The sequence below is a fragment of the Stenella coeruleoalba genome, assembly GCF_951394435.1.
Source record: "Stenella coeruleoalba genome assembly, chromosome: 7".
In the NCBI taxonomy this organism is placed as follows: Eukaryota; Metazoa; Chordata; class Mammalia; order Artiodactyla; family Delphinidae; genus Stenella; species Stenella coeruleoalba.
Window position 1 is genome coordinate 31,587,188 of NC_137153.1, and position 27,822 is coordinate 31,615,009.

Below are 27,822 nucleotides of genomic sequence, written 5' to 3' on the forward strand. Positions count from 1 at the left end.
AACTTCTGGTTCTTGCCTACCTGCCAGAGCCCTCGTGAAATGTCCCCCCACCCCACCCCACCCAGACCCATGTGCCCTCTGCCCCTCCCCCACTGCAGAAAGTTTCAGCCCACATTCTACTATTTAGATTCAAACTTGTCCCTCCTTTACTTGGATCCTGAGCAACTGCTGAACCAGGTCACTCTCTGGGTCCTGGTCTTGACTTTTCTCATTGAGGCTACCAGGCAGCAGTAGTCCGTGCCCAAGCCTGCAGGATGGCTTCAGAAGAAGGTAAGCCTATAGGTTGGGGGTGTGTTTTCAGAGACCCTGCCATCTCTCACATCCTTCGGGTTCACATGTGACACTTCACTGTGGGCACATAGTTGGACTGAAGTAGAGGGAGAAGAGAGCACTGAACACAAGCACATTTCAGCTGGGGAGACTAGGGAGCCTGAAGAAACCTGAGACTGCACTGGGGAGGAGGGGTCATTGGAGGTGGATCAAGAGGAATTGCCCTGGCTATGGAGAAAGGATGGCAGCAAGGATGACAGATTGATTCCCCACGATGCCTTTGGTGGCTAATGGTGGCCGTGGACCCAGTGCCCCTGGGGCTTGCAACCTCACTGTCCAAGTCAGGTCACAAGGGAGTCCAGTGGAGGCCCCCCAGACTCAGACCTTTATCGTTACCCAAGGCCCCCTCACCTGGAGTACTCCAGGGGCCCTCAGCGGGAGTGCTGCATGTCCTGCATCCATATTCTTAGCAACTCCTGCGATGGAGACCATTGTGACTGCTCCAGCTGTTGGAGTTACTCAGGCTGGCAAGGGAGGCTGGACCCCAGGCTTTCCTCCTCAAGCTCCACCACCAGCTGCCCAGCTGGCCCCTATCATTCGCCCAGTGAACTATGGGCCTTGGCCACATGGCACTTCCAGGCAGGGCAGCCTGGCCACCAACCAGTCCTACGCCTCGCACGGTGACTGCTCTAACCCCCAGAGCGTGTACAGTAACTTCCGACGTTGGCAGCGCCTCAAACCACTGGCCTGGAGACACCTTCCCCAGAGTCCTGATGCAGAAGCTCTTTCCTGCTTTCTCATGTGAGTGAACGCTCAGGGGGTCATGAGCTTATTGGAGCTTTTAGATAAAGAGGACCTGGGGATGGACTCGCAGGTTAGATTTCTAGGGATACTGGAAGCAAGGTCTGAGGGCGATGTCCATGCTATGAGAAGGCACATTGTCGGTCATATGGGTGAGCCTGCCAGTCCATGACATCATGACTGAAATGTGCCTCATCTCAACTGACCCCACCACCCTGAGAGTCTAGCCAACTTGCTCTTCCATGATTCTCATGGTAATATGGACTGAAGACTTGCAGTCAGAGAGGGTCGTGGTGTAAGGTGAGGAGCCAAGGAGTGAATGCCGCACTCTCCTGTGGTGAGATCTCCTTTCGTACAGGACTTGATGTACATGGCCAGGGGAGGTCACTTCGCAGGAGGGGGAGGAGTGCGGGGCCCAGGAGAGCGCTTAATGCACGCCTCGACTTTGTTGTTGTGGAGAATTCCACTAGGAACAGGGTGATGGTAGAGCTCTCCTAAGGGTGTGGGCTCTCTCCCACTAGAGTTGTGAGCCTGGCAGGCATTTCCATCCTAAACCTCCGGTCCCTCGTAAAAAGGGGACAATCACACTTCACTCAGAGGACTGGGCAGAAAACTCCTTGGGCTAATCTATGAAGTGTTAGCTTCATAGATGGCCTGGCACATGCCACACCTTATTGATGATAGTGATTTTTATTATGAAAAGGCAACCTTGAAGAGGAAAAGAGCTCCCCAAGGCACAGTGTCCCAGCTGTAGCCTGGGAGTGGATGGTCATCCTCGAGTGAGTGTGAGGCGGTGACAGCAGTAGCCGGGAAGGCTTGTCTTTGCCCTCGCAGATACCTGCCTCTCACCCTCCTGTTGCTCAGTCATGCTGCGTTGAGTGATGTGTGGTCCACATTGGCCAGTGGGGTCAGGCAGGTGGGGGCTGGGCTGGGCACGGAGACTGACCCCGAGGGCTTACAGCCCAGTGCTTTGATCCCTGGCCCGCCTGAAGCCCACCATGACGCTGGAGTGGGGACTGTTCAGGGCCGTGCAGGAATGGCAGCGCATAAGCAACGTTGACCGGATGATCTACTACAAGATAGCGGAAAAGTGAGTCAGCGTCCTGGGCCCAGGGGCTGCGTGGAGGCTGAGGCGAGTGGGTGAGGGCAGGGTCTGGCCATGGGGGTGCTCATCAGAGAGGACAAAGGAGGAGGGCTGTCACCCAGAACAGGGGCCCCGCAGCCCAGAGGTCCTACTGTCCTCCAGAAACCCCTCCCTCACCTTGAGAGTTTGGGTCTTCTGTCCTTCCTCCACCAGGAGCTCTGCCCTCCCCTGATTTTGACCTACCCTTGCCTTGACATGAAGGTCTCAGGACGGCACAGGGTGAAGCTGTGAGTCCAGTAGGGGTCCAACTCCGGCCATATGGGCTGGGCTGGGGAAAGAGCTCCACCCGCCAGCCTGCTGCTTCTTTAGTGGTGGGTGGCTGGCGGCCACTGACATAGATTTGGGACCCCCTCTCCTCATGAAAAGTGGCCTGAGTGGGTACCCTGGCATCCCTGAAGAGGCTGGGAAAGCCAGCTGTCATCAGCCCAAGGGTCAACGGCCCTTCCAGTGTTTGCTCCATGGTAATCCCCTTGGTTTAAGAAACAAAACCAAACAAACGAGCGCCTCTCAGAGGAAAGGAAGGCCTCTCCTCTGAGCTCAGCATCCACGTTGCCCAGCCTCTCCTGGGCCCTGTCTCCAGGTCTATGTTCCAGGACTCTCAGTCCCAGCCCAGGGTTCTGGATTCGGGCAAGGACCCCTGTAGGGAACACATGCCTGTTCCAGCCTCTGGCTGTCAGCCCTTCATGTGGTTCTGGATGGGGTCGGGGGGCATGAAGAGGGTGCCCCCTGGGTCAGCCACGTGTCCCGTTGACCTGGTTCAATTAAGCGACCTGGGTCTATGCTGTTGAATGGCCTCCAGTGCTGATGAGGCAGGAAGGGTCCCAGATCTTGTATCAGTTCCAGGAGCAGCTCTCTGCTGTGGACAGCACCTCACAGGGCCTTGACAGCCTCAAGGCACATCCTCTCCCAATCCCTCATTCTTGGCTGCCTTTGTTGGGCTCCAGAACCCAGGCCTTTTCCTCAGGGTGGCCTATGCTTCCGTCACCCCCCAGGTTCATGGAATTTGAGGCCAAGGAGGAGATGCAGATTCAGAAGTTGTAGTGGATGCAGTGTGCGCAGCACCTGCCTCCTCCAGCCCCACCGAAGCTGGATCCTCGGGGGCCCCCAGCCCCGAAAGTGGGCCTTCAGCCAGGCACCCAGGTTCCCACTGGAGTTGAAGGCACAGGTAACAGGGGCCTAGGGTTGGCTACTGTCCCCACGTGGATCCTTTTCCTTCAAGACAGGGGCATTGGTCTTTCAACCAAAACAGCCACCGAGGCGGGAGGTGGGGGCATGGGGTCTCAGCTGCCCTTTGTCACTATGGGGTATTGACTTGGTCAGTTTTGTAACTCCTCTCACACCTCCCTGTCAAAGGACCCCACAAAAAGTCTGCCTAGGAAGTGGGCTTGATGGGCAGACCCCTAGAAAATTGGAGGTTCCCCACTTCCTTACTTGTGACTCTCTTAGATGCCCCCTTACCTCCCCTCTCCAACAGTGCATGAGGTGTCAGGTGGTCCTGACCCCCCCCACACCCACATCAATGTCCCCCAAACAATGCCCTCACCAACGTGCGCTTGGTGGTCAGGAGGTGGACCGGGAGTCCCTCACCTTCCTTCCCTTCCTCCTGCTCTGTCTCAGCCTGTGTTCCCAGGATGTCCAGCCCCAGGGCCCAGCCCTCCCGCCCAAAGCCACACAGGTCCCAGCGGCCCCCAGAGCCCAAGGCACCCAAGGAGATTCCCCCTGAGGCTGTGAGGGAGTATATGGACATCACAGAGGTGCTGGTGGGGCCCGTCCACTCAGCCACAGGCGAGTCAGATGCAGAAGGTGGAGAGGACGGAAATGAGCTGAAGCAGGAAGAGGATGGCACCTACTCGGACCCGGGCCTCTTGAGCTACATTGACAAGCTGTGTTCCCAGGAGGACTTTGTCACCAAGGTAGGATAGGCATGGAGCCTGGGGTCTACAAGATGCCAGGGCATGGAACACTCAGCACCCAAGATCTGGGCTCTGCTCAGGCCGTTGGGACTTAAGCTCAGCTCCTTGTTCCTGAACCAGGTGTTAGGGGAGGTTTACGCAGATGTATGTGTGTACATGTTTGTGTCTCTTTGTGTGTATGCCTTTGTGTGTCTGTGTATGTGCCTCTGTATATGTGCTCTTTTGTGTGTGACTGTGTATGTGCATGTTTGTGTGTGTATGTGCGTGTGTGTGTGTTTGTGTGTGTGCTGACCATCCCCGCCTTGTGGAGGAGAGTGGGGTGGGTCTCTGCTTTTCACTTTCCCTCTGGGTCTTCTTGTCTCACAGGCCACTCCTGGCCAAGGATGCTCACAGCCTCTTCTTTCTGTCCGAGGTGGAGGCAGTCATTCACCCTCGATTCCTGGCAGAATTGCTTTCCCCAGACCCACAGCTGGATCTCTTGGACCTAGTGGAGGAGCTGGAGCAGGAGGAAGGGCTCACTCCCGAAGAAGTGAGCCAGAGGAGGGACAGGGACACTCAGGGAGCCAGGGGACCCCACAGGAGGGGGACCCCAGGTGATCCAGGGGACAGGGGAACCCAGATGTCCCAGGGGGGCCAGAGGAGGGAGGGATCCCCGGTAGAACAGGGGACACAAGGGACACCCAGGAAGACCAGGGCACGGAGGGACCCCAGTGAACAGGGGAGAGGTAGGGCCCCAGAACAGGAGGGTCACCTGGTGCTGTCCATCCCTCCCCTGCCTGGGAGGTCTGGCATGGGGAAGTGCCTGTTCTGGGGTGGGTGCAGTGCAGGGTGAAAGGAAGGAGAGGATGGGGAGCCAGGAGGGGAGGGAAGGGCACAAAGCTGGGAATAAGTTGCAGGAGGATGGCAGGAATGACACAGTGTCTGTATTTGGATTCGAGTCCTGGAGTCACTGTCCGTCACTGTCCTCCTCCCTCCTACCAGCTGATGCAGAAACAACTCCTGGCCTTGAAAGAGGATGAGGGTGTGCGGGCAGCCCCGAGTCACAGTGCACCCGGAATGGGCTCAAGTCCTTCTGAGTCCGACGCTGGCCAAGGTGCCCAGAGGCACGACCAAGACCCCCATCTAGGGGTCAGTGATGAAGCCTGCCCACCAGAGACTGATTCTGAGGCTCCTCATAGGCTCATCCAAAGAGACACTGGCCTGTGCAGGCCCAAAGACTTTGTTTCCTCTCGAGGACGTCAGGAGGTCTCTCCATCCCCTCCCCAGGGTCAAAGGCACGCTGGCCCTCTACGGGGACCCAGGGATGCGTCTATGCTCAGAGAGGCCTCTCCTGTTCGGGAGGCCCGAGGGCCCAGGGACGGGTCCGGTGAGGACGAGGAGGAGCTCCCCAGCCTGGCCTTCCTCTTCGGCTCTCTGCTGGGTGTCCCAGAGTCCTGCCCATGCCTCAGGCCTGGCCTCCCCTGGAGGTTGGGGGGCCCAGAGTGCTCCCCATGCCCCCTCCCCTCAGAGAAGAGGCCTCAGCCCAGCTCCACCAGCCGCTCCCAAGTCGAGGAAGCAGGCTCTGTTTGGACACCCAGCCACTGCTGAGAAGCTGCCCATCCCCGGGGCTGGCCTCCGGGTGTCTGGGAGGCCAGCCTTGGCTCTGGGGCCAGCTCTCCCCTCACAGCCAAGAAAGAGAAAGCGTGACCCGTGTGTCACAGAGAAGAGTAGGAAGAGGAGAAGCAGCACTGCAGCCAGTAGGGAACAGCTGGGCCGGCCTTCCAGGGTGGCTCCCAGGGGAGCCTACGGGCTCCCTGTCATCCCAGTGCTGATCCTAGATGATGTGGGGGGAAGGGAGGGAGGGCAGGACCACCAGGGTGGGGGGAGGGAGCGGGATTGTGGGAGGTTAGGGAGGTGGGAGAGGTGGGTGTGGCCAGGTGTGGGTGGGAGCAGGACCTTTGGAGTGATGTATATAAATTGTGAATAAAGATAGTTTTGGTGGGAAATGCTCTCAGGCCACTGTCATCTTGTTCATGTTGAGCTGCTCCACAGAGGGGAGCTGATCCAGAGAGGAAGGAAGGATGAGGGCGGTCACAGGAGCTCTGGATCTACAGGTGGCCAAACCTTTCCTCCACATAGACAAGGACTCCTCAGGCTGGCCCTGGGAACCCACAGCTCTCACTTTCCCCAGGGACCCCCTCATCATCCCCTTCTCTAAAGCCTGCTTGGCTAGGGGCCTTCTGGGGCATCTGTACCATCTTCTGCATCCCAGAACCTTCTGGGGAGGCAGAGCTGCTTTTGTGCCTTTCAGCCCTCTGGACACTCACCAGTTTCTAGGATGGGGCCTGGAGACAGCCCTTGTCATTATGGAGCTTCTCTCTGCTTCCCTGAAGTGGCCAGGTGACGGCGCTGGGATGACCCTCCGCTCATCCAGGGTTTCCTGTGTGGGTGGAGTGACCAGAGAGGAAAAGTCTTGGCCATGGGGACAGGACTGTCTGCCTCGTCGTAGCGGGAGCATCCTCTAGTCCCACTGGGATTATTGCAATGTGGAGAGTGGTGGACACAGCTACCTCTTAATCCCAATGAGGATGCAACAAGGGGAATGGGTGCGGGGAAATTCATGGGGCACCCGTGAAAGGTGTGGATAAGGGTAATGACAGTTGGGCCCCTTTGTGGAACTTGTGGGATTTCTCTGCAGCAGCATCTCGTTCAACTGAGGGAGGAGGACCCATCTGGCTGTGGCTGTGGAGACTGGCCTCAGGGGCCTATGGGTGTGCAGAGACACCCCAGAACTACTGTCCCGTCCCTTTCCACCCATGGCTGGACATGTGTGTGTATTGGCATCAACACTGATTTGTATTCCCATATAAAACGGTTCCTCCTAACAAACTATGACCACGTTTCACAAGAACAGCTTGCTCACAGGAGCAGCAGGGGTTGGGGAGAGGTGTCTGTGGCCCCAGATCTGGGTGGGAGCTGGGATCCGTGCAGAGGAGTGTGAAGGCCTCAGTCACTGTCCTGTGGGTGCTGGCAGAGACTTCGAATCATCAGAGCAGGGGAAATGACCCGCTCACAAGGGTGAGACGAGCAAACAATGAGGGGCAGGGAGCAGACCCCTGCTGTCTCCCCGAACTGCCCCCCCCCAGTCTGCTCAGCCCCCGTCATGGCCTGTGCTGGCCCACCTCTGAAGCTCCTTCCTCCTAATGCACTCAGATGCTCTGATCCTTTGTGAACCCGCCCGGGGCCTCACCCCCCCTTCCCTGCTAGCCAAAGCCTCTTCTCCTGCTTCTGAGTTCTGATTCCTTCCCCAGGACCCAGGCGGAGTTGGGACAGCAGAGACTCCCTAATTCTCCCTCCTCCTCCCTGAGATCTTGACAATCACCTTTGTATGTTTCTATGATTTTAACTACTCTAGATACTTCATGTGAGTGGCTATGACATGTCCTTTTATGAGTGGATTAGTTCACTTAGCATAATGTCTTAGAGGTTTATCCATGTTGTAGCATGAGACATGGTTTCCTTTTATTTCAAGGAAGGACATATTTCACTGTATTTATAGACCCCATTATCCATTCATCTGTTGATGGACATTTGGGTTTCTTTACATCTTGGGTATTTTGGATAATGTTATGATGAATGTGGGTGTGGAAATATCTATTTGAGATCCTGCTTTGAATTCTTTTGAATACAAATCCAGAAGTGGGACTGCTGGATCACATGGTAGTTATATTTTTAATTTTTTGAGGAAACATCATATTGTTTTCCATAAGTATTGTCCCATTTTACACTCTCACCAACAATGAGAAAGATAGCCACCATCAAGAACTTGGTATATATCCATCTTATAAAAATGTTTATGCTTTCAGCACAGCTGTAGATAATCAAAATTATGTATAATAATAATATTTTTGGTTATATATGGTGTCATGTAAATCATATTGCCTTTGGCTTCTTTTAACATTCTTACTTTAAGAAAAATTGATATATTAGATGTTCTTTAATTTTTTAATTATTTATAATTTTGCATTGTATGCATACATTAAAAATAATTTATCAGTTCCCTTGTTGGTGAACTTTTATAAATTATAATGTGACAGGGTAATCAGTTCCAGAGGAAAAGTTTTTCCTTTCAGAACTTTGAATATTTGTTCCATCGAATATGGCTTTTGTTACTGTTTTTTCAAATTATGCCATCAGTACACTGTTTCATGGTGGGTGATCAGTTTCTTTGCTAATTGTTTTTTTTAAGATTTTCTTTTGTGTTCTCCAGTTTCTTGACACGTGATTAGTTTCAGGTTAAAAAAATTTATCCTCCATGTAATCTATTTTGCTTCACTAACTGATAATACACATTCTTCATCTCATCCAGAACATAATATTATCTTTTTCAAATGTTACTTCTACTCATTCTCTCCTGTCTCTACTTCTAGAACCCTGGATATATGTATATTAGACCATCTTATATATATTCTCTATGTCTTCATCAGCTTGGACGGCTATAACAAAATGCCATAGACCTGGTGGCTTGAAAAACAGATGTAATTTCTTAACAGTTCTGAAGGTTGGAAGGCCAAGATCAAGGTGCCATATTCAGCTCCTGGTGAGAGCTCTCTTCCTACTTTTCAGATGGTTGTCTTACTGTGTCCTCACGTGGCAGAGAGAAAGAGGGATCTCTCTTGTGTCTTTTCTTCTAAGGGCACTACACCCATTATGAAAGCTCCATTCCCATGACCTAATTACCTCCCAAAGGCCCTATCCCCAAATACATTGAAGGTTAGGGCTTCAACATAAGAATTGGTGGGGGGGATATACGTCCATAGCATTCTGCCCCTGGTACCCAAAATTCATTTCCTTATTGTATACAAAATACATTCATTCTATCCCAACAGCCTCAAAAGCCTTAACTCATTCCAACATCAACTGTAAAATTTAAAGTCCAAAGTCTGAGCTAAACACCATCTAAATCATATATGGGTGAGACTGGAGGTAGTATTCATCCTGAGGCAAAATTCCTCTGTAGTTGTAAATCTGTGACCAAGACAAGTTAAGTGTTTCCAAATACGATAGTGGGACTGGCATATAATAGACATCCCTACTCGAAAAGGAAGAAATAGGAAAGAAGGAAGGGGTGACAGTTTCTAAGCAAGTCCAAAGCCTAGCAAGGCCAATCCCATTAGATCTTAAGGTATAAGAGTAATCCTCTTTGGTTTGATGCTTTGCCCCCCAGTCCCACTGGGGTGGAAACATCATCCCCACAGCTCAGTGGGGCAGCCCCACTCCTTCCGCTTTGTAGGGTGCCACCCACACTGCAGCTCTCTGTAGGGCCTCCACCTACACCATGACTCTCTGTGAGGGCGACAATATCACATTTTTAAACTGAGGCCCCCTGGGCCTGTGGTGGGATTGACAGACCCAATGACCTCGGAATCACCTTTGGGGTCTTTCTTCCCTTTTCTTCAAGAGGAGTACACATTCACAGCCGAATTGCTCTAGTCTCCCATTCTGTAGAACCCAAGAATTCTTACAGCCTTCCCTCATTCTGCCTGGCTTTCTCTGTCCCCTGCGAGTTCAAACTGGCAGTGTCCCTGCTGGTTTAATCCTTCTCTATTCCTGGCCTCTGCTGAGATGACTAATTAAATTAATAGCACACCTGCTACACCCTTCGAGTTTTCTTCAGAACAAGTTTTCTCACTTTCAAATATGGATAGGCTGAGAAGTTTCTAAATCTCTAAGTTCTGATTTCATTTTGCTTAACAATTTGGTCTTCAATTTCTCTCTCTCCTGATGTGTTTTACTGTGAGCGGTGATGAGGAACCAAGCTACTTCTTCCAAACTTTGTTCAGAGATCTCCTCAGATGAATATTCAGTTTAATCACTCACAAGGTCTACCTTCCAAAAAACACTAAAACAGAGTTCAGTCGAGTTCTTTGCCACTTTATAATAAGAATTGCCTCTCCTCCAATTTCTAATAACGTGTTCCTCATTTCTGTTTGAGACCTCACCAGAATAGCCTTTAACGTCCATATTTCTATCTGTTCATGATTATTTCTGTATTCTCTACAAAGATGGAGATTTTCTCTCCAGTGTGCCTCTTTTCTTTCTGAGCCATCGCCAGAATCACTTTTAATAGGTAAGGGCTGAAAGGCATTTATGGTGATCTCAGCTTTTTTGTAGCATGCACTTCAAATCTCTTTCAGCCTTTACCTACTATCCAATTCCAAGGCCACTTTCACATATTTAGATGTTTGCTACTTCTTGGTACCAAAATATGTCTTAGCTCAAGGGACTATAAAAAACTACCACAGACTGGGTGGCTTAAACAACAGAGGCTTATTTCTCACAGTTTTGGAGGCTGCAAAGTCCAAAATCAAGCCACCAGCAGACTCTAGGTCCATAAACTTCTCATTCATAATTTCTGACCGTTTCTTTTCTGTGCTACATTTTAGCTAATTTTTCATATCTATTATCCATGTCGTCCACTTCCTCTTTATCAGTATCTGATCTAACTTTTTCCCATTCACTTTGATACACAGATGTGTGATGTTTGTATGTTGAATTTCATCATATACTATAAAATATTCAATTTCAATGGTCAAGATTTACTAACATAAATCATTTTTACTGTTGAAGACAGAACATTCTTAACTGGAACTGGCACTGTTAATACAAGTATATGATAGTGAATAGAAGCCCAAGTAGTACAGTTTGGTGCCACTCCTTGATTTGGGTTAAGGTGCCAGCACTTCTGCCACCTTTGCTTTTGCACCATCAGTACCTATGTCAACACAATTGTTCCAGAGTAAATCATGAGATTAAAAAAGTTTCACCAACAGTTTGAATATTACAGCATCATGTTGTTTGTGATCAAGCATGAAGATCATCAATATTATCTAGTGCTAGTACTAGACAAATTCAAGGAAAACAGCAAACCCAGTCATTTTTTGTTTCCTTTCCCATTTGAAAAGCTGCAAGCAACATTTTTTTGCCCTTTAAAGGGCTCATATGTCTCTGTTTAAAATATTCCATTCCTCTCTCTTTTTTTAAATTCATTAATTTATTTATTTGTTTTTAGGTGCGTTGGGTCTTCGTTGCTGTGCGCAGGCTTTCTCTAGTTGCGGTGAGCAGGCTTCTCATTATGGTGGCTTCTCTTGTTGCGGAGCAGGGGCTCAGGGCGCACGGGCATCAGTAGTCGTGGTACACGGGCTCAGTAGTCGTAGTTCATGGGCTTTAGAGCACAGGCTCAGTAATTGTGGAGCTTAGTTGCTCGGTGGCATGTAGGATCTTCCCAGACCAGGGATCAAACCCATGTCCCCTGCATTGGCAGGTGGATTCCCAACCACTGCACCACCAGGGAAGGCCCAATTCCTCTCTCTTTAAACGTAAAGTGATTGGACTTAAAGCAGTGCTTAAAGTTTACTGGTACTATAATCTTTGTTCAAAATTGCTCTGTGGCATAAGCCACAATGCAGTGAATTGTTGACACCTCCAAATCCCAGGGAGGCCCCTGAGTGCTCTCTCAGGAGGAAATTGAGGTCAGGTGTATCTGATGGCCTGTGTGCTCTCTGTGCTCCTGGTGATGTGTGGGGGTTTTCAGGTGAGTGCAGTGGGTAGACTCATCGACTTTTAGTCTTGGCTGGGGGAGACAGCACTGTCGGGTTTATTTTTCCACATTTGCCTCCTTTTGTGTTGCCTTTCTCCCAGTTGCATTTAGCCTGATTAGAGGGAAGGAGGAGATGTCGGTAGCTGGGCAGGTGGTTCTCCAGGAGCAAATGTCAGGGACGGTTGTGTGGGCAAGATCCCTAGGCCCTATCCTGGCAATCTTGCTGTGCACTGAGCAGTCCAGATGAATCAGGTTCTTGATCAGAAGTCCATGGAACTTTTGGCAATCTGTGCAAAATTTGGGATCTGAGGATGGGCTCAGAAATTTCAGCAAGGATTTGGCGGTATCTTACCCTCGGGCTGTTTAAGAGCCCCTGGTTTTGAATGGCATGAAGCACCAGAGAGACTTTGATCACATTCTATACAGCTGTCCTGTGTATGGCCCTCCAGCAGCAAACCTTCTCTGCTGTGACCTCAGGGCAGGCCCCCCCCCCCCCGCCCCCGCCGCCAGGCTCCTGCCCTGTGAAACATGAGGGTGTAACGCAGGCTGATTGTCAGTGCTTGGCTCCTGGCTTGCCTGACTCAAAGTATGGAGCATCTGTTCACCTTGTGCTGGTCCCCTTCCCAGAATCAATGGGCTCACAGCCCAGACATTAATGCTGAGTCTGGGGGCAGCTGTGCCATGAGCAGCCATGTCTTGTCACTTGGCCCAGGGAGCACCTCCTCAACGGACCACACTTTTCATATGGGCCTCCTGCTCTCGTGCCCTCTTGTTTTGTTCTGAGGCAGGTGGTTGTGATGGCCAGTACTGTGGGGTCTTGTGACCTCAGAGCAGACACTGGAGGCTGACTGACCCCACAGAGGTGGACAAGGATGTGGCCTCAGGCGATGGGTCCCTTCTGGGTTTCTGCCTCTCCTCCCTGACACCTGACCCTTGCTCTCAAAAACTCACCTTTCTGTTGTAGTTGCCTCACCAGGGAGCAGTGACAGGCTTTGCCCTGCTGACCTATACCCTCGGAGTAGGTGGCCACAGCCTGGCTTGTCACACACTGGGGAAATCCTACACTGGGGAAGTCAGGATTGTGCCTTGCTGGGCTTGGAACCCAGGTAGAAAGGTAGATGGTGTGGGTCTGAGGGACAGATGCCCCAGCCGCAGGACAGGTGACTTCTCCTGGAAGAGGTTGCCTATGGCCCCCTTTGGCCCCTCACCCCTGCAGAGGTGCTGATAGATGACCCCTGCAGGCCACAGCCTCTGTGCATAGGATCTGCCCAGTATCACATGAGAAGCCAGGCCCAGGAGCCTCACTCTCTCTGAGAGGAGCTGGTCATCCCACACTGAGGGGCGTCTTCTCGGACAGAGGGCACATAGCTGACCTGCAACTGACATATGGACTCTTCCCTGGGCTTTACCCCTGAATTTACCTCCATTCTTGTCTCCTGTCTCACGGCCCCTGCCTTTTCCCCCAGACACAGGAGATCTCCAGGCTTGGGTGGAGTATGACATGTTGTCAAGCTCAGTGGTGTCCACGTCACCAGCCCACTGGAATCAAGCCCGAGGAAGCCTTTGAGAGAGCAAGACCAAGGACTTTAAGAAGACTAGGGTTAATGTTAAGGAGCATAGATTGTAAGATGAGGAATTTCACTAGTGTTTTTCAATCCGTAAGAAGAATGAAATAGAAATTGCAGAATTGAAACTTGCACAGACATCAAGAAATAATAGTTTACAGGCCTCAAGAAATAATAGTTTAACTGACACATTCACAGAATCAGAGAAAGGACCACCATCCACAGAGTGTGCAAAGGAGGTGCCTAATCCCAGGAGCAGCAGCAAGGCAGGTGCTGGGCAACCTTTTGTATGTAATATACACCAAAAGGAACCTTGGCCAGTGATACCAGGGAAAGGCTATCATGGTGAAGGTGCACTCATCTCCAACACCCTCACTTGAAATCAAAGTATTGGCTGAAGAAACAGACTTGACAGAGAGTTTGGCCACCTGGCCTGGGTTCTCCCTACAAAATGCCATGTTTCTCCAAGAACAGGGCACAATTTTCCGAAAGGAAAATTGAAAGGAGTCACAGTTTTCTGAATCATAGACTGCATATCTTAACGGTACAGCTATTACAAATTTGCACCTTTGTTTGAAGGGAATTGTTAAGTGGTGGGTAGGGAGTGATGTGTTCCAGGGAGGATTTGGGCCCTCTGGCTTGCAGGTGACCCTCTTATCAGACAGGGCAACTCTGCCAATAATTCATCACTGCCTTCATTCCTCAGGTGGTAGGGATACAAAGGGATTAAAAGGGGTACGGGCAGAGGACAGCCCTCACTGACAGCACAGAGCCTCACCTACTGTCTCCTCAACTCCTCTGCCCATATAGCCACCGAGGGTGCCAGCTTCTTTCTTTCACAGCAGCTGTTGATAGCACACCATCATCCAAGGTGTTCCTGAGCACCAACTTTGCACTACTCAGCAGCATAATGGAGAAATCAAGGATGGCCCATGGAAATACCTAAGGGTCTTGTTTTAGGGCAAACGAGCTTATTCTGCAATATGTGCTTCTTAGTTAATTGGGGTTCGAATGTTCTTCCTTTTATGAAATGATGTTGATAATGTTTGAAAAATAAAAGGTTGGCAACCCCATGAGAAACTATGCTTTTGTCTGAGTGGGGTTGGAGACCAAGAGGGAGTAATGAAAATTATGGCTGTTGAAGTAGTGAGAGGACAGGGCTAACTTGTTCAAGACTGCCTCGCTGTAGGAGGAAGGCCAGCCTTCCTCAAGACTTCATGGACACATAAAGCACCAGAGCCCAAAGTTTGGGTCCCTCTCCTGGACCCTGGATACCTACTGGATACCTGTGTGCTGGTCCAGAAAAAAGTGTGCAGGGGGGACCCACAAACTCCCCACTATTCCTGTGTCTGTGAACTTCCCCTGATAAACATGACTCCAGCAGCCAGGGTTACATATTTTTTGGGAATTCACTTATGGTTACATGTGCAAAAGACTGAGAACTACTATGTAAAATTAATATTTCAAAACTTCAGTGATATTTGAAGGACCTCTATAAAGTAACTAAACAAACATAATTGCATTTTATTCCACTGTGTCCAAAGTCTAACTTTTAAATTGTATAAAAATGAGAGTGAGAAGTAGAGAGCCTCCAAATGTCTGGAGATTAAGATGCACACTTCTAAATAATCCATGGGGTTCTTTTTGAATTTTATTTTATGTTTTTATACAGCAGATTCTTATTAGTCATCAACTTAATACACATCAGTGTACACATGTCAATCCCAATCGCCCAATTCATCACACTCCCACCCCCACCCCCCCCGCCGCTTTTGCCCCTTGGTGTCCATACATTTGTTCTCTACATCTGTGTCTCAATTTCTGCCCTGCAAACCGGTTCATCTGTACCATTTTTCTAGGCTCCACATATATGCGTTTAATATACGATAATTGTTTTTCTCTTTTTGACTTACTTACCCTGTATGACAGTCTCTAGATCCAACCATGTCTCAACAAATGACCCAATATCGCTCCTTTTTATGTATATATGTACCATATGTATATATGTACCACATGTTCTTTATCCATTCGTCTGTAGATGGGCATTTAGGTTGCTTCCATGACCTGGCTAATGTAAACAGTGCTGCAATGAACATTGGGCTGCATGTGTCTATATGACTTATGGTTTTCTCTGGGTATATGCCCAGGAGTGGGATTGCTGGATCATATGGTAATTCTATTTTTAGTTTTTTAAGGAACCTTCATACTGTTCTCCATAGTGGCTGTATCAATTTACATTCCCACCAACTGTGCAAGAGGGTTCCCTTTTCTCCACACCCTCTCCAGCATTTGTTGTTTGTAGATTTTCTGATGATGCCCATTCTAACTGGTGTGAGGTGATACCTCATTGTAGTTTTGATTTGCATTTCTCTAATAATTAGTGACGTTGAGCAGCTTTTCATGTGCTTCTTGCCCATCTGTATGTCTTCTTTGGAGAAATGTCTATTTAGGTCATCTGCCCATTTTTGGATTGGGTTGTTTGTTCTTTTAATATTGAGCTGCATGAGCTGTTTATATATTTTGGAGATTAATCTTTTGTCCGTTGATTCATTTGCAAATATTTTCTCCCATTCTGAGGGTTGTCTTTTCATCTTGTTTATGGTTTCCTTTGTGGTGAAAAAGCTTTGAAGTTTCATTAGGTCCCATTTGTTTATTTTTGTTTTTATTTCCATTACTCTAAGAGGTGGATCAAAAAAGATCTTGCTGTGATTTATGTCAAAGTGTGTTCTTCCTATGTTTTCCTCCAAGAGTTTTATAGTGTCCGGTCTTACATTTAGGTCTCTAATACATTTAGAGTTTATTTTTGTGTATGGTGTAAGGGAGTGTTCTAATTTCATTCTTTTACATGTAGCTCTCCAGTTTTCCCAGCACCACTTATTGAAGAGACTGTCTTTTCTCTGTTGTATATCCTTGCCTCCTTTGTCATAGATTAGTTGACTATAGGTGCATGGGTTTATCTCTGGGCTTTCTATCTTGTTCCATTGATCTATGTTTCTGTTTTTGTGCTGGTACCATATTGTCTTGATTACTGTAGCTTTGTAGTATAGACTGAAGTCAGGGAGTCTGATTCCTCCAGCTCCGTTTTTTTCCCTGCAGACTGCTTTGTCTGTTCGTGGTCTTTTGTGTCTCCATACACATTTTAAGTTTTTTGTTCTAGTTCTGTAAAAAATGCCATTGGTAAATTGATAGGGATTGCATTGCATCTGTAGATTGCTTTGGGTGTTATAGTCATTTTCACAGTATCGATTCTTCCAATCCAAGACCATGGTATATCTCTCCATCTGTTGGTATCATCTGTAATTTCTTTCATCAGTGTCTTATACTTTTCTGCATACAGGTCTTTTGTCTCCTTAGGTAGGTTTATTCCTAGGTAGTTTATTCTTTTTGTTGCAATGGTAAATGGGAGTGTTTCCTTAATTTCTCCTTCAGATTTTTTCATCATTAGTGTATAGGAATGCAAGAGATGTCTGTGCATTAATTTTGTATCCTGAAACTTTACCAAATTCATTGATGAGTTCTAATAGTTTTCTGGTGGCATCTTTAGGAGTCTCTATGTATAGTATCATGCCATCTGCAAACAATGACAGTTTTACTTCTTCTTTTCCAATTTCTATTCCTTTTATTTCTTTTTCTTCTCTGATTGCCGTGGCTAGGACTTCCAAAACTGTGTTGAATAATAGTGGTGAGAGTGGACATCCCTGCCTTGTTCCTGATCTTAGAGGAAATGCTTTCAGGTTTTCACCATTGAGAATGATGTTTGCAGTGGGTTTCTCGTATATGGCCTTTATTATGTTGAGGTATGTTCCCTCTATTCCCATTTTCTGGATATTTTTTATCATAAATCGGTGTTGAATTTTGTCAAAAGCTTTCTCTGAATCTATTGAGATGATCATATGGATTTTATTCTTCAATTTGTTAATACGGTGTATCACATTGATTGATTTGCATATATTGAGGAATCCTTGCATCCCTGGGATAAATCCCACTTGATCATGGTGTATGATCCTTTTAATGTGGTGTTGGATTCTGTTTGCTAGTATTTCGTTGAGGATTTTGGCATCTATATTCATCAGTGATATTGGTCTGTAATTTTCTTTTTTTGTAGTATCTTTGCCTGGTTTTGGTATCAGGGTGACGGTGGCCTCATAGAATGAGGTTAGGAGTGTTCCTTCCTCTGCAAATTTTTGGAAGAGTTTGAGAAGGTTGGATGTTAACTCTTCTCTAAATGTTTGATAGCATTCACCTGTGAAGCCATCTGGTCCTGGACTTTTGTTTGTTGGAAGATTTTTAATCACAGTTTCAATTTCATTACTTGTGACTCATCTGTTCATATTTTCTATTTCTTCCTGGTTCACCCTTGGAGGTTATACCTTTCTAACAATTTGTCCATTTCTTCTGGCTTGTCCATTTTACTGGCATACAGTTGCTTGTCGTAGTCTCTTAGGATGATTTGTATTTCTGCGGTTTCTGTTGTAACTTCTCCTTTTTCATTTCTAATTTTATTGATTTGAGTTCTCTCCTTCTTTTTCTTGATGAGTCTGGCTAATGGTTTATCAATTTTGTTTATCTTCTCAGAGTACCAGCTTTTAGTTTTATTTATCTGTGCTATTGTTTTCTTGTTTCTCTATCATTTATTTCTGCTTTGACCTTTATGATTTCTTTCCTTCTGGTAACTCTGGGTTTTGTTTGTTCTTCTTTCTCTAGTTCCTTTAGGTGTAAGGTTAGATTGTTTATTTGAGATTTTTCTTGTTTGTTAAGGTAGGCTTGTATAGCTATAAACTTCCCTCTTAGAACTGCTTTTGCTGCATCCCATAGGTTTTGGATCATCGTGTTTTCACTGTCATTTGTCCCTGGGTAGTTTTTGATTTCTTCTTTGATTTCTTCAGTGATCTCTTGGTTATTTAATAACGTATTGCTTAGCCTCCATGTGTTTGTGTTTTTTACGTTTTTTTCCATGTAATTCATTTCTAATCACATAGCGTTGTGGTCAGAGAAGATGCTTGATATGATTTCAATTTTCTTAAATTTACTGAGGCTTGATTTGTGACCCAAGATGTGATCTATCCTGGGGAATGTTCCATGCACCCTTGAGAAGAAAGTGTATTCTGTTGTTTTTGGATGGAATGTCCTATAAATATCAATTAAATCTATCCGGTCTATTGTCATTTAAAGCTTCTGTTTCCTTATTTATTTTCATTTTGGATGATCTGTCCATTGGTGTAAGTGAGGTGTTAAAATCCCCCACTATTATTTTGTTAGTGTCGATTTCTTGTTTTAGAGCTCTTATCTGTTGCCTTATGCATTGAGGTCCTCCTGTGTTGGGTGCATATATATGTATAACTGTTATTTCTTCTTCTTGGATTGATCCCTTTATCATTATGTAGTGTCCTTCCTTGTCTCTTGTAACATTCTTTTTTTAAAGTCTATTTTATCTGATGTGAGTATTGCTACTCTAGCGTTCTTCTGATTTTCATTTGCATGGAATATCTTATTCTATCCCCTCACTTTCAGTTTGTATGTGTCCCTAGGTCTGAAGTGGGTGTCTTGTAGACAACATATATATGGGTCTTGTTTTTGGATCCATTCAGCAATCCTGTATCTTTTGGTTGGAGCATTTAATCCCATCACATTTAGGGTAATTATTGATATGTATGTTCCTATTACCATTTTCTTAATTGTTTTTGGTTTGTCTTTGTAGGCCCTTTTCTTCTCTTGTGTTTCCCACTTAGAGAAGTTCCTTTAGCATTTGCTGTAGAGCTGGTTTGGTGGTGCTGAATTCTCTTAGCTTTTTCTTGTCTGTAAAGCTTTTGATTTCTCCATTGCATCTGAATGAGATCCTTGTCAGGTAAAGTAATCTTGGTTGTAGGTTCTTTCCTTTCGTCACTTAATATATGTCATGCCATTCCCTTCTCGCTTGTTGAGATTCTGCTGAGAAATCAGCTGTTAACCTTATGGGAGTTCCCTTGTATGTTATTAGTCGTTTTTCCCTTGCAGCTTTCAATAATTTTTCTTTGTTTTTAATTCTTGCCAGTTTGATTACTATGTGTCTCGGCGTGTTTCTCCTTGGGTTTATCCTGTACAGGACTCTCTGTGCTTCCTGGACTTGGGTGGCTATTTCCTTTCCCATATTAGGGAATTTTTCAACTCTTACCTCTTCAAATATTTTCTCGGGTCCTTTCTCTCTCTCTTCTCCTTCTGGGACCCTTATAACGTGAATGTTGTTGCATTTAATGTTGCCCCAGAGGTCTCTTAGGCTGTCTCCATTTCTTTTCATTCTTTTTTTCTTTATTCTGTTCCACAGCAGTGAATTCTACCTTTCTATCTTCCAGGTCACTTATCCATTCTTCTCCCTCATTTATTCTGCTATTGATTCTCTCTAGTGTATTCTAAGTCTTTGTCAAAAATTTCTTGCATCTTCTCGATCTTTGCCTCCATTCTTTTTCCAAGGTCCTGGATCATCTTCACTATCATAATTCTAAATTCTTTTTCTGGGAAGTTGCCTATCTCCACTTCATTCAGTTGTTTTTCTGGGGTTTTTATCTTGTTCCTTCATCTGGTACATAGCCCTCTGCCCTTTCATCTTGTCTATCTTTCTGTGAATGTGGTTTTTGTTCCACAGGCTGCAGGATTGTAGTTCTTCTTGCTTCTGCTGTCTGCCCTCTGGTCCCTTCTCTTATTTTAATTGAGCATTCTATGACTCCATTTTTTCTCCTCTCAATAGTTCGTGTATATGTGTGTGTGTGTGTGTATATATATATATATATATATATATATATATATAAACATATTTAGTGATATCCTTGATTTTGTGTTATACATTTACAACTAATCTAAGTTCAATTTCATATAACATTATACTGCTTCATGGGTAGTGCAACTACTTTGTACCAGAGTATTCCCAATTCTTCCCTCCTGTTCCTTATAACATTACTGTCATTCATCCATAAGCTATAGTCCATCACTGATTACATAGTTATTATCACTATTTTGAACAAACTGATGTTTGTTAGATTGATTAAGAATAAGAAATATAAATGTTTGTATTTTACCTTCACTTATTTTTTCTCCAAAATTCTTCCTTCCTTTATCTGATTTTCTGTTATATATCATTTTCTTTCTCTATGTAGAACTTCTTTTAACACTTCTTGCAGGGCAGGACTACTGGCAAAAAAACCCTTAAATTTTGTTCATTTGAAAAAGTCTCTATTTCTCTCCTGCTTTTGAAGGATAATTTTGCTGAATACAGAATTCTATGGTGGTGGCTTCTTTATTTCAACATATAAAATATTTTACTCCACTCTCTTCTTGCTTGCATAGTTTCTGAAGAGAAATCCAATGTAATTGTTTTCCTTGCTCCTCTACAGATAAAGTGTTCCCCCCCCCCTCCGGCTTCTTTCACGATTTTCTCCTTATCTTTGATTTTTTTTTTTTTTGCAGTATGAAAATGACATGCCTAAGTGTAGAATTTTTGGTATTTATCTTATTTATTGCTCTCTGAGATCTCTGTATCTGTGGTTTGATGGCTGTCATTAGTTTTGGAAAATTATCAGTCATTATCACTTCAAATATTTTTTATGTCCCTTTTTCTCTTTTTTTCTCCTCTGGTATTCTCACTACTCATATATTACATCTTTTATAATTATCCCACAATTCTTGGATACATTGTTGTGTTTTTTCATTCTCTTTTCTCTTCACATTTCATTTTAGAAATTTCTTTTGGCATATCTTCAAGCTCATGGATCCTTTTCTTGGTTGTGTCCAGTGTACAGATGGGTCTATCAGAGGAATTCTTTATTCTGGTTACAGTGCTTTTTATTTTTAGCATTTACTTTTTAAAATTTTTTTAAATATTGAAGTGTATTTGATTTACAATGTTGCATTGTAGCATTTACTTTTAATTCTTAGATTTTTTAAATTTCTCTGCTTATATTACCCATATGTTCTTGCATGTTGCTTACGTTTTCCACTAGAATCCGTAGTATTATAGTTATCTTATATTTGTGGTCTGAATATTCCAATATGTCTGCCATAATTGAGTCTACTTCTGATGCTTGCTCCTCCTCCTTTTTCTTTCATTTAGTTAGGCCTTTAATTTTTCTCTCAACTTCTTGGTTGAGCAACTTCAGAAAATGCCCATACCCAGGCGTGGTGGAGGCAGACTGTTTTGCTCGGGGAGAAGATCGTTGGTCCCCAGAAAGCTGCTGGAGTCTTAAAATGCTGCCAGGGCAGGACAGTCTGGTTGGAAATCCCTTCACTTATCAGCCAAAATGAAGGTCCCATCCTTGGGGGTGGGGGTAGAGGAGCAGGGGCCATAGCCATTCTTGGTGCTCCTCCACTCACCTGTCCAACACGTACATCAAGCATCCAGGACAGCCTCCGCCTTTGGGCACAGCGGTGAAATGACAAGGCTCCTCTTTTGTGGTGCTTTTGTAAATAAGCCAATTAGCCTGCCATTGTCAGCTGTGATATGTGGAAACAAGCCATGGAAGGGACAGGACAGGAAGGGAAGTGCACTTCATAGGGTGGAGGCACAAAGCTTTCCTGTGCTGAGACTACAGGCAAGAAACAACCTAACTTTCTGATGCGGGAGAAGAGGGAGCAGTAAACGCAGATGAGGAGAGGAGAGTTGAGCCAGGTGGTGGGGAGGAAGAGCAGTGATGTGTGTGGATCAAGGGGGATAGATGGGACATGGGGTCACAGGGCCTTACGGTGGGGGTTAGATTTGACCCCCATGGAAAACTGAATAGGTTATGTCTAGCACCTGGATCACTCTGGTGCTGTGTGGAGAATGAACCAGTTGGGAGGTAGCTACAGGAGAGAAGGTGAGAGAGTATTGATGGGGAGGGCCAGGGCAGTAAGAAACAGTCAGATTTGGGGCAATATGTTGAAAGAGGCAACAGGACCTTTCAAATCTGAGCCTTTCTCACCAACCAGGGAGGAACTGCAGAGGGGAGGCAGCAGGCTGAGCATGGAGCCCTGGGGTCTCCGGCATTTAGAGGTGGGAGGGGAGGGGACCAGGTGTAGAGCAGAGTAGTTGGCTAGTCCTGGTGCCCAGGAAATGGGAGTGAGAGTTTCTGCAGTGCTGAGTGAGAGGAGGACTCAGGTCCACCGGTGGCTCTGGCAAGACAGGCTCCTGGGGGTGTTGGTCATGTGGCTCTGGTCACACATTGGCGACACTCCTGGGTAGAGTGGGTTAGATTCTGTGCTGCTCTGGGTCTTTTGGGGAAGGAAGGCAGACAAATTGGGAACTAGCAGGAGGGAGATGGCTGTTGCACGTTTACACGGGAGCCAAGAAAGGGGGAGACAGAAGACATGGAGCAGGGGAGCCTCTGGGCACCCAGAGCTCCAGGACGGACTGGCTGGGATGGGCCATGAGGCTCAGGAGAGATGGAAGATACTGGGGTGGGGGAAAGTAGGGCTGGCAAGATGAATGGGCTTTAGTCTGATTGATTGGTTTGGCGTTCTCAGTGAAATAAGAAGGTCTCCACCTGAGAGGGAGGGGTGGGAGAAGTGGCAGCTTGAAGGAGAGAGAAGGGTACATGCTGTAGCTGGCCAAAAATAACCTCAAAGATGCCCATCCTCATCACTGGACCCTTTGGCTATGTTACCTTATGTGGCAAAAGAGAATCTGCAGCTGTGACGGAGTTGAGCATCTTGAAATAGGAAGACTATCCTGGATTATCTGGGTGGACCCAATGTAATCACAAATGTCCTCATGCGGAAAGAGGGAGGCAGGAGCTCAGAGTCAGAGGAGGAGATGTGATGACAGAAACAGAGGTAGGAGCGATGTGCTTTGGGGACAGAGGAAGGGGCCATGAGCCAAGGAATGCTGGCGACCTGGAAAAACCTAGCAAACGCAAGAAAACATTCTCCCCTAGAATCTCCAGAAGGAACCAGCCTGGCCAACACCTTGATGTTATACTTCTGACCTCCAGAAATGTAAGAGAATAAAGTTCTGTTGTTTTAGCCACCCACTTTGAGGAGATTTGTCACTGCAGACCCAAGAAAGTCATACACAGGGTCTTCTTGGAGATTGGGAATGTGCCATCATCACCTCAGCTCTTCCCCTCTGTGCTCCCTAGCTGGTGTGCCTTTGACCCTCCCCACAGTGTACCCACCCCAAGCTGTTCAAGGCCAGGGGAAGGCCTGGTCCCTGTCCACTCCAGGCCTCAGGGATTCATGCAGATAAGCCATGTGGTTTTCTACATTATGATGGATTCTGGGCCAGTCTGGGGGAGAGGGGAAGGGCTCCAATAACCTCCTGGCCCCTGGGGAGCTCTCAGAAGGCAGAGGAAGCCCTAACACTAATGTATCCCATGCAAAGTGAGATGCACTTTGCACTACTGAAGACACACAGCAAACCGTGGGTCTGTGTGTGTGTGTTTGTGTGTGTGTGTGTGCGTGTGTGTGTGTGCGTGCATGTGTGTGTGTGTGTTGGGCAGGGCCAGAGCAATGAATTCTACCTTGGGTGAGAGGACAGGTCTAAGACAGGCCCAGAAGAACAGGTACAATACAGATAGAGGGAGGCAGACCAGCCCAGGAGATTGAAAGCCAGCAGTTGTTAAGCACCCACGGAATGCCGGGCACAGTACTGAATTTTCTATAAGGACCTTATTAAGTGGAGGCCGTTGGCAACCCCATTTCATGGGTTATCTAAGGTCACAATCTCAGTAAATGACAGACTGAAGACTTGAACAAGGTCTGTCCTGCCCCACAATCTGAGCACTGAGTGCTCCTATGGTCTGTCTCTCCAAAGACCTGTTTCTGGGTGCCCTGTGCACTTCAGGGAGAGAAGAGACCCCCGGTTGGAGGATGGGGACCAGAGCAGGCATGTGGCAGAAGATGAATCTAGACAGAACCTCTCAGACAGGCTGTGGTGACTGAAAGGCTAAGGGAGGCAGGAGGTGCCATGTGCTGGGGCTCCTGGGTGTCCAGCTCAATGGTGTCCTCAGCCTGGGGATAAATGAGAGGGGGTGGGGTCAAGGGGCACTATGGATGTCAGCAGGCAAGCAGACAAAGGGCTCCAGCCCTGAACTCCATGGGCATGAGCTCTGCAGGCTGGAAGGGAGGTCTACCATGACAGCTAGATGGGGACTCGAGGGTCTGAGCCCTTTATTTCACCTGCCAGTGCAGCTGACTCTGTGAGAACAATGGGCCAGGCCAGACAGCCATCAGTTTTTGACTGGGAACCCAGAAACCTGTATCTACCTCCTACCAGGTGGGCACGTGGCCAAGCTTCTTCCCTCTGGCTCAGCAGCTCCACTGGGCCGCCACGAAAACAGCTGTCCGTGAGGCCTTCCCAAGGACCAGGTGCATCCCATCCCTCCTGTGTGCATTTCCTGGGGTGCCAAAGCATATTACCACAAACTGGGTAACTATAGAAACAACAGAAATTTCTCTTCTCACAGTTCTGGAAGCCAGAAGTCTGAAATCAAGTGTCTCTCTGTCTCTCAGCCCACTCTAAATTCAGAATGGTCTCATCTCGAGATTCTTAGCTAATCACATCTGCAAAGACCTTTTTCCAAATCAGATCACTTTCTGAGATTCCAAATAGTTACAAATTTAGGGGACACTATCCAACCCACTATACCATCCTTTCAACAGTCCCATGAGGGAGGCCTGAGAATCCTACACTATGAATGAGGACATGGGCGCGGAAGGTGAAAAGACCTTCAGGGCAGAGCAGTGTCTCTAACTCCAGAACCCTAATACTCTCCCCTCCACTCCACAATGCCATCTATGTAAGAGATCCGCACACGATGCCAGATTGGGAGGCTGGGCCCTAAGGCGGATATGGTGGAGGTCAGGTTAGGCTTGGAGTCAGAATACGGGGGACCAGGTTGTGATGTCTTATTTTAGGGTAGCTACTTTCCCTCTCTGGGCCTGTTTGCCCACCTCTAAAATTGGGCATTACAGAGAGAGGAAAGAAATGTTTACAATTCAAATATCCAACAGTGGACTCATACCTGGAATATGTAAAAATACACAAAGAGCCCCTAAAGGAAAAGACTACCCAACAGAAAAGTGAGAGGGCGGAATATCTTGAAGGGAAACTTTAGAGAAGATATCCAATGACAATAAACATATGAAAGTATATTTAACTTGTCATCAGGGACTTGCAAACCACCATAAGCTATCAAAATGAGAAAAGATGGAAAGTGCTAAGTTTTGGCGAGGATATAAACTCTCATCCAGGACTTCCTTGGTGATCCAGTGGTAAAAAATCTGCCTTCCAATGCAGGGGATGCGGGTTCAATCCCTGGTTGAGGAACTAAGATCCCAAATGCCGCGGGGCAACTAAGCCAGCGTGCCGTAACTAATGAGCTTGTGCACCTCAAGAGAACCCGCATGCCACAACTACAGAGCCCATGCACTCCGGAGCGCCATGCACAACAGCTAGAGAGAGAAAACCCACACACGACTAGAGGGAAGCCTGAGAACCACAACCAGAGAGAAACCAGAGCAGACAGCACACCATAACAAAAGATCCCACATGCCTCAGCAAAGATCCCTTGTGGTGAAACTAAGACACAACACACATGTACCAAAATGTTCATTGAAGCTCTATTTACAACAGCCAGGACATGGAAGCAACTTAAGTGTCCATCATCGGATGAATGGATAAAGAAGATGTGGCACATATATACAATGGAATATTATTCAGCCATAAAAAGAAACAAAATTGAGTTATTTGTACTGAGGTGGATGGACCTAGAGTCTCGTACAGAGTGAAGTAAGTCAGAAAGAGAAAAACAAATACCGTATGCTAACACATATATATGGAATCTAAGAAAAAAAAATGGTCATGAAGAACTTAGGGGCAAGACTGGAATAAAGACACAGACCTACTAGAGAATGGACTTGAGGATATGGGGAGGGGGAAGGGTAAGCTGTGACAAAGTGAGACAGTGGCATGGACATATATACACTACCAAAAGTAAAATAGATAGCTAGTGGGAAGCAGCCGCATAGCACAGGGAGATCAGCTCAGTGCTTTGTGACCACCTAGAGGGGTGGGATAGGGAGGGAGACGCAAGAGGGAAGAGATATGGGAACATATGTATATGTATAACTGATTCACTTTGTTATAAAGCAGAAACTAACACACCATTGTAAAGCCATTATACTCCAATAAAGATGTTAAAAAAAGAAAAAAGACATGACACAGTCAAAAAAAATAAGGAAAATAAATAAATAAATATTAAACTCTCATCCACTGCTGGAATGAGTGGAAATGGTGCAACCACTTTGGAGATGTTAGGAAATATCTGCCAAAGCTTAATATACACATAACTTTTAATTCAACAATTCTACTCAAGGGCTTCTGTGAAATAGAAGATAAAACATTTGGAAGTGAAAAGAAATGGAAAACTTGGAAACCTCTAAAATACCCATCAAGAGTAGAACTGATCATAGAATTCAATTCACACAATAGAGTCCTGTAGAGCAATGAGACTGAACAAACTATAACTACATTTAAGAGTCTGGATGAATCTCACAAATATAAAGACACGAAAGATTGACAACTGGAAATAAATTCTATTTATGGAATATTCAGAATCTAATCTAACCTGTCAAAAGTGAAGGTGGTGGTTTCTGTTGGGTGTTGGTGATAGGAAGGAGGTGTGAGTGGGATCTCTGGGGTATTGGTCATGTCACTATGTGAAAGTTCATCCAACTTATGAAAACAGTATGAATATATTATTTTGTATGTATGTTATACTTCAATAAAAACTTTATAGTATGCCTCATAAAAAGATGCTGTTTGAGGGTGCTACCAGTAGATGCCCTTATGTGTAAGGGGCTTAGGGAAGGGCTATCCTGGGGGACACTGCCAAGGAATGGAGCCCAGGAAGACATGTGGAGAGAGGAAATGGGAAGTCCCAGTGAGCTCCACAAAGATAGTAGAGTCAACACAGCCCCTCTCCCAGGGAAACTGAGGCCCTGAGAACAGGCAAGGGAAGAACAGAAATGACCTTACTCACTTGGCAGATGGCCTTTCCTGTCGAGAAGTCCCCAGCACACAACATGTCCTCATGCACGGAGAAGTTCTTGCCTTTTCTAAGTCCGTATAATATATTACAAAACTTGTTCTCAATGAAGCCCACCTTACCTCCTGGAGATGGAAGGGTTCGAGCAGAGGTGCTGAGAGGATCAGGAGGAAATCAGTGAAGGGTGCTGTGGCTTAGCTACAGGCTACTCTGCCTTACTGTTCACCACTTCAACATGGAGTTTTCTCAGCACAGCTGAGCCTTCAGCACTGTTTCAGTCTTCTACCTATGCCTAGTAAACCCTCCTCCTTTTCTCAAACTTTTCCAAACTCATCCTATTCCCTCCACCTCCCTCATAGCAATAGACCACACCTCTCCTATTCCACAAAGGAAAAAGGCAAATCCCACCAACACATGCCACTCAGTGGTGCTTAGCAACCATTCACCAACCTACCTACCCTTTCACAAACCATCCCACCCACTCTCCATTTGTCTATCATTAACCTTTCCATCCATCCACTAATTCCTCCATCCATTTTCCTATCTTTCCTCTTTCCTC

The 27,822-nt window shown here is 46.5% G+C and overlaps 1 protein-coding gene across 1 annotated transcript in view; it reads left to right on the forward strand.

Moving 5' to 3' along the window:
- Window positions 1-544: 544 nt before the first annotated feature.
- The window catches only part of LOC307189593 (NUT family member 2G-like), a gene marked incomplete at both ends in the record, with an annotated part of 30,756 nt that continues 3,478 nt past the window's right edge, over window positions 545-27,822 (forward strand). The window contains 9 exon segments of the mRNA XM_079927771.1: window positions 545-1,071; window positions 2,033-2,042; window positions 2,046-2,161; window positions 3,208-3,253; window positions 3,257-3,380; window positions 3,833-4,128; window positions 4,541-4,783; window positions 5,110-5,543; window positions 5,545-5,950. Of these exon segments, the coding sequence (XP_079783897.1) occupies window positions 545-1,071; window positions 2,033-2,042; window positions 2,046-2,161; window positions 3,208-3,253; window positions 3,257-3,380; window positions 3,833-4,128; window positions 4,541-4,783; window positions 5,110-5,543; window positions 5,545-5,950 (2,202 nt within the window).